Genomic DNA, 6491 nt, shown 5'->3' on the forward strand with positions numbered 1-6491 from the left:
TTTCCTTCAGAAGTAAACTTCATTTTTAGTCAGTTAAAGAAAATTGAGCAGTATTTTATCCCAGAAGACCACAGGAAGTCTGAACATACACTGTGTATCCTTTAAAGTTGGTTTTGGACTTTAGATATTTGATCTTTTGCAGAAGTATTTCAAACAATTTTGTATACAATATCTGGTATTGGTTTCTGTAGAGACACCAATTGAATTTCAACATTCACTAAATGACTGCATGAGCTCTAACCATGCACCAATTGACAGTTACCTGACTGCAGATAAGTGTCCTTGGTACTTGATGAGGATCTATCATCAGAGCTGTGGATGGACTACGTGTTCCGGTGCTATTGTGTGTCAGACATAAAGGCTCAACACTCAAACACATTGTTCAGGTTTACAATTTACACAATGCATTCCCCTTGGCATTTACAGTATATCCTTTTGTAGGTGCAGTACAAAAGATAACACTTATAATACACGCACAAAGCCACACACATACACAAATACTGTAAGGTAAGGTCATGCTGCAACCCGTTTAGCCCTTACACAAAGACTAACAGAGCTTTTCTGGTCTGGAGATCCATGCTTAGGTTTTCATTGGATTTTCATTTTTTGTATTTGTGCAGAGAAAAAAACTCTGACATACTGACCACAACCTAAATAATAAAAACAAGTTTTCACCAAAATAATGATTCTGAAATAACTGCAGTAATATCAGCTTCAAAGACAGAACGTTCCAGGTCTGCCAGCAAAACATGTCACTTTTTATCTTTTTTTTTTTTTTAAAAAAACATTAAAAATAAAAAAAAATCCACAAGGCCACATCCTTAGGTATCTTGTTTAAAGTCAAATGAGGTGCAGCCTGACAGCACACACATTGTCTGGTCAAGTATTCATAGTCCCTGAACACATCACTCTCAATGAAGAACACTTTATTGAGAGTGGTCGTGTTTGAGGAGGTATATGTGCAAAGAAGTGTCTTAAATTATATTTCATTTACAGAAATAATTCTATAAAATAAAGACTTTTTGGGCTATATAAATGCTTATTAATAGTAAAATGAGAGTTTTATATTATTTTAGTTCAAATTTAAAACAATACTTACATACATAAATTTCAAACCTTATTGGTCTCTTTATTTGTTCCTTCTGCTGAAACTGACCAGCAAAGGTGAGGAAAAAGGGAAATCCCCAGTCCTTTTAAAGTTTTTTAAAGTTAAACTAAAGATAACATGAGTTTTTAGCAGTCTGAGAAAGACAAATTAAATGGATATATTCCAAAGTTAGCTACTTCAGTTTGAATTTTTTGAGTTTTCAGACATTTTCCTGCGTGGAGATTTATAGGTGGAATGGTAACACAAAGAGGATTCTTTTGTACACTAAAAATGCTGTAATACAGAAGAACAGACAGACATAATGTAGTGTGAATAACATTAATTGATAATTGCTTAATCCTTAAGGTTTATTTTTCCAGTATTTGCTGTTTCCAGATACTCAGCTGATGTTTTTCTTCATTTTATTAAACTATAAACTCCATCTCTGTGTTTTTGACTCTTTGACAAACAAACCAAGCAATGTGAAGACAACACCTTCAGTTCAGGAAAATACTGATAGTAATCATAGTATTTCTCACAATTTTCGATCATTTTGTACACCGAGCAAAAGCTCAATTAACCTTGAAACCAGGTGGCAGATTGTTTGATAATGTAAATAACTGTTGGTTACAGCTCGAAACTGAAGTTTTGGAAAATATCATTTTTATTCGTCTCACTGCTTAAGCATCATATCAGCTGAACTAAAGAATGTAAAACAAAGTCTCAAGCTAAATTGGTCCCGAGTGCAAAACATTATTTTCATTCATCACATTAATAACTCTAAAATTGTGAGACGTCAACATTTTTCTTGGATCATTCTTTTTGTATTGGCCATGTTACTGTCCAACTTGTCTCATGCCACAAAGCCAAATGCTGCTGTTTCCTCAAAGCCTCTCAGACATTCAAACAAGTTGCCCAGAGTTTAAGCGCCAAAACAATGTGGTGAGGAAAAGATCATTTTTGAGTTAGATGTCACACACGAGATGTTTGTTTTGGTTAAGGTAGCAAAACAACTTGGTTATGTCTGGTAAAAGATCATAGTTTGGCTTAAAATAAGTATGTTACACAATTAACATTATGTTAAGTGAGTTTACTTGTGTAACTTAAAACAAGTGCACAATGATTTTTGGTTTCTCATGGACTTGAACAGCAGTCTCCTAAGTGGAAGTCCTGTGTTTGATCGATCCATCCAGCCTCAACCTCCTCATTATGCAGATTTTGTCACTCTATATACAAAGTCTTCTTCCAACTTCTTTTTTCTACAACCCCATTTCAAACGTATGCATTTCATATTTTTGGAGAGACTATTGTGAAAAAGTATTGTCTCAAAAAAGACTTGAAAAAAATTAAAGCTATTCTATAAATGCTTTTCCTGCCAGCTCATGTTGATAGTAATTTATTTCCAAAGCACATTTCTATTACTCATCGAAATCACTGAAACCACCAAAATTATTTTTGTGCATGTCATTCTTTCCTAAAGGCAGTTTTTCAATTTACGAACAGAATTATTTACCAAGAGAGTCTGAGTGAAGAACAGATTTTTAGGCACACAATTATTCTTCAACTTCATGACAGAGAACTCCACTCAGCCCAACTTTGAGAACACTTTCAAGTTCACCTTGCCATTCATGGCACCAAATCTCAGCGAGCTTGAAGGAAAGATTAAGAGCAGAGTGGAATCATAATAAAGGTGACAGAATATGTCTCATGGGACATCTCGCCTCCAGGCATTCAGAGAAGAGATCTCACATTATAATGCAGTTCAATTATTTCCTCAGAAAGCATTTCTAAACTAAATATCTAAGCCATAAATTTGGTGCTCCTAGTGTGGCCCCAATTAGTAGAAGGAAAATCTTGTCAGATAGTAAAATAAATATATAATTTTTTTCTGTAAAACAATCAAACTGAATCAATGTTCATTTAAAGATAACAAGAAGTCATGTCGTAAGATCACAATGGCGCAGACGTGGAAAATGTTAAAATGTTTGTTTCCTAATTGGATAGCCAATCATAACGGTTAAATAACAGTCATAATAATTTTTATAATTATTGAGACCTGGCATATGTTTGGGGTCCAGGTCACATTAAATGGAAAATGAAACGTCAACATTTATTTCTAAACCCAAGAAGAAATTACAGATAAAAAGGGAAAACACTGGCTATATCTGCACATCAGTCGAACCATTGACACACGCACAAACCTGTGCAGCATCTGGACATCTATTCAGTAACTAGAGGTTTTGGATGGATTCATCTACTATCTCCTCAACTGGTGAGCTATAAAGATAATATACAGATAAACGATAAACGATATAGGTAAACTATATAGATAAACGCTACACTACCCACTGTTACTCACATTGGCAGACTCAAATAAGCTGCAGCCTACTGAAGTATGAGAAAAGGCTGTCTTAATGCTTATTTGAAATTCAAAGTGCTTCTCATAAATTAATACATTTATCAAAAAACCCACACAAATGCATCTTGTGCATTTATTAAAATCATAAATGTCAAATACAAATACAGATATGGCACAGACATGCTTACAATCGGTACATTTGAATGTGTCCATGTGTGCACGAGTGAGTGTGTGTGCGGTGGGTGTTTGCATATGTCTACTACTCACCCCAGTGTCGTCATGGTGACTATAGTATACCAGAAGGAAGCTGGGATGCTGGTGAACTTGGTGGAGCTGGAGCCCTTCTCTGCGTAGAACATGACTGTGGCGAAGATGATGATGGCCATGGTGAGCGAGAAGAGGAGGAAACCCAGCTCTGAAGCACAACTCTTGAGTGTATAACCCAGGATCCGCAGGCCCTGCGAGTGGCGGGAGAACTTGAAGATACGAAACACTCGAAACACGCGCAGCGTTACAAAGGCGCCGCTCACGTCCTCGTTGTCGGTCATCACTAGGCCGATGTAGTATGGCAAGATGGCCACCACATCGATGATGCTCATCACAGAGCGCATGAAACGGTAACGACTAGGCGCTGCAAACAAGCGCATCAGATACTCTACCGTGAATATCATGACGCAGGCAGTATCCATGCAGAAGAACGCCACCGTGTAGCGTTCGCCACATGGCATGTCTTTCTGGTTGGTGGTAGAACCACAGGGCACCGTCTCCACCACATTAGTGATGACTGAGATAGCAATGAAGAAACCAGTGACGTAGTAGAAGACCAGAGCCATGGTGGAGGTGTGGGGGTTCTCAAAGGCTCGCCACATTGTCTCTCTGCAGTTCAAGTTGGGCAGTTTCATGTCCTTGTTCTCCTCCTGATCATCCTGCAGCCGCTCCAAGTTTTCCCTCTTTCTATCCTTGTACTCTTCATAGCAGCAGTCACCAATGATCTCAGGGATGATGCCGAAGAAAGTCAGCTCCTCATCGTAGGCGGAGATGCACTCCTGACGGGGGTAGTGGAGCTTCCCTGTTCGGTAGAAGTTGAGGATGCTTCTGAAGGCATCAGGGTCCCGATCAAAGAAGTACTCCTTTGTCTCCTCATTGTAAAAGAAATCTTTCTCAGAGCTGCCAAGCAGGGTGTCTGGGTAACGATCCAGAGTGGTTCTCCAGGTTTGAAAATGACGGCCGCTGACATTGAGGATGATAAGTTCATCTTGTCTCTTACTATTATCTCTTGGTGCCAGAGGCATGGGGCAGTTGGCCACAGGCATCCAGCCAATGGCTGCAGCCCTGGCAAAAGGGAGCCACGCTGCTACTCCTGTTGCCATTGTCAAGCAGAGCTTTGGAAGAAGTCTTCCTCGCCTTCAGACTCAACTGTCCTCAAAATGAACTGGCATCTGAAGGAAATATTGCAATAAAAAGAGGAAAGGTGAAAACTAACAGCAGCACATTAGATGATCAACTAAACTATCAATGTTTGCCATCATGGTGTTGCACACAAAGCAGTGTGAAGCTTGTTATATTTTGAGTTCCAAATCATTTTTTCACTCTTTTCAATTTCCAGTCACTGTCTTCAGCTTCTGTCCAAATCCAACAGATTAAAATGTCATCCAATTTCGAGGAAAAGCTGATAAAAGGCAACAACTAAACGACAAGTGCCAACCAACCATGACAGGTAGGCAGCACACAGGGAAAGTGGAGAGAGTTTCTGTGTAATTTAGAATTTCAAATGAACTGCTGCTGAAATCTGAAGACTCTCACAGTTTGGATGACAGGTACCAATTTTTTCAGAACTAAATGTTTTTTGTTTTGTGTTCAAGCCCACATTTCCTTTAAATATACAGAGACATGTACAGTGAATACGGTTCAGTAATTCAGTTCAATTAACTACACCAGCAGCTTCAATGAATAAACAACTACAACCTTTCTGCAAAGAGCTGCATCATGAACAAGCAACAGTGAGAAACACTGACTGTCAAGGACTGAAACAAACCTGTTGAATCGAAAGAGGGAACCTGCTCCAGATTTATCTACGTGATAATATTACGCCCACTATCCCTTTCCTTAATCTTAAATTACATTGATTACATTAATGAGATGTGCATGTTGTTAAATAAACTGGATCACCTCAATTTGTCATTAGAAGTAAACAGCCTATGTCCGTGCACGCAGTGACAAAATGGCAAAAGATGTAACATCCTCAAAACACTTTTTCCATGCACGTAGCGAACTTCTGCAAGAGATGCATGTGTCCGCCTGAGATGTGCTTATTTCCAAACACATCTCAACATTTTCAAAGACGGCAGTTAAGTGAAAAGGGAACGGCGAACCCACAGACATACTCACGAAAAGGAGATCGAGTGGAGGAGGGAACAAAATCCCAACTCTTCCAAACAGAAACAGAAGAGTTTCTATGAAGACCGAGTGCTCAGTTACGAGTGAGAGGAAGAAGAGCACCGATCCATCCGGTGATGAGGCAGCGAGCACCTCTCCTCCTTGGTCGGTCGACAGACTCCCGCACCGAGCAGACCGCAATTCTTTTTTTTTTTTTTTTCTTTTTTTTTTTTTTTTAAACTACGCGTTAAGCAGCAGAATAAACCACCCTGTCGAACCACGGGACGCAGAAGAAACGGTCTTCAATTTTAGGATTGAGCACGTCGTCTGACGCATTCTATATCCTGTTTTCTTTGTTTCTCCATCAGTGTTTGGAAAGTGAAATGAGATGGAGAGGAGCAGCGCGCTTCCTTTCCTCCAGCACAAAGTACAATGTGCGTCTCGCTCACTATGCCAGCTCCGTGTCACCAGCCCTCCTCCCCTCTGCCTCACTTTACCATCATTCGTGACAAACTCACCTGTCACTTCTACTGAATCCAATATTGCGCTGCTGTTTAGTAAAGCGGCAGATGTCACATTGTGACAGTTTATTTGTAAATGATGGGGATACTACAGCTAAACCGGATTTACTGTAATCTAATAAACTCAACTATTATATTGGGATATTAT

The 6491-nt window shown here is 39.2% G+C and overlaps 1 protein-coding gene across 3 annotated transcripts in view; it reads right to left on the reverse strand.

The window, feature by feature from the left end:
* LOC138616588 (A-type voltage-gated potassium channel KCND3-like) overlaps window positions 1–6257 on the reverse strand; it is a 74806-nt gene extending 68549 nt beyond the window's left edge. The window contains exons 1-2 of one of the 3 annotated variants that reach the window (XM_069691011.1): window positions 5835–6257; window positions 3714–4885 (exon numbers count right to left, since the gene is read on the reverse strand). In XM_069691011.1, coding sequence (XP_069547112.1) covers window positions 3714–4816 — 1103 coding nt within the window. In that variant the 5' untranslated portion in view covers window positions 4817–4885; window positions 5835–6257. Of the gene's footprint in view, window positions 1–3713; window positions 4886–5830 lie in introns of all 3 variants that reach the window. The other 2 variants (XM_069691009.1, XM_069691010.1) reach the window with 2 other exon arrangements.
* Between the last annotated feature and the right edge of the window lie 234 nt (window positions 6258–6491).

The sequence above is a fragment of the Brachyistius frenatus genome, unplaced genomic scaffold (assembly GCF_029030835.1).
Source record: "Brachyistius frenatus isolate BFR_SWC_R1_liver_20210118 unplaced genomic scaffold, ASM2903083v1 Contig_10, whole genome shotgun sequence".
NCBI classification, from domain to species: domain Eukaryota; kingdom Metazoa; phylum Chordata; class Actinopteri; family Embiotocidae; genus Brachyistius; species Brachyistius frenatus.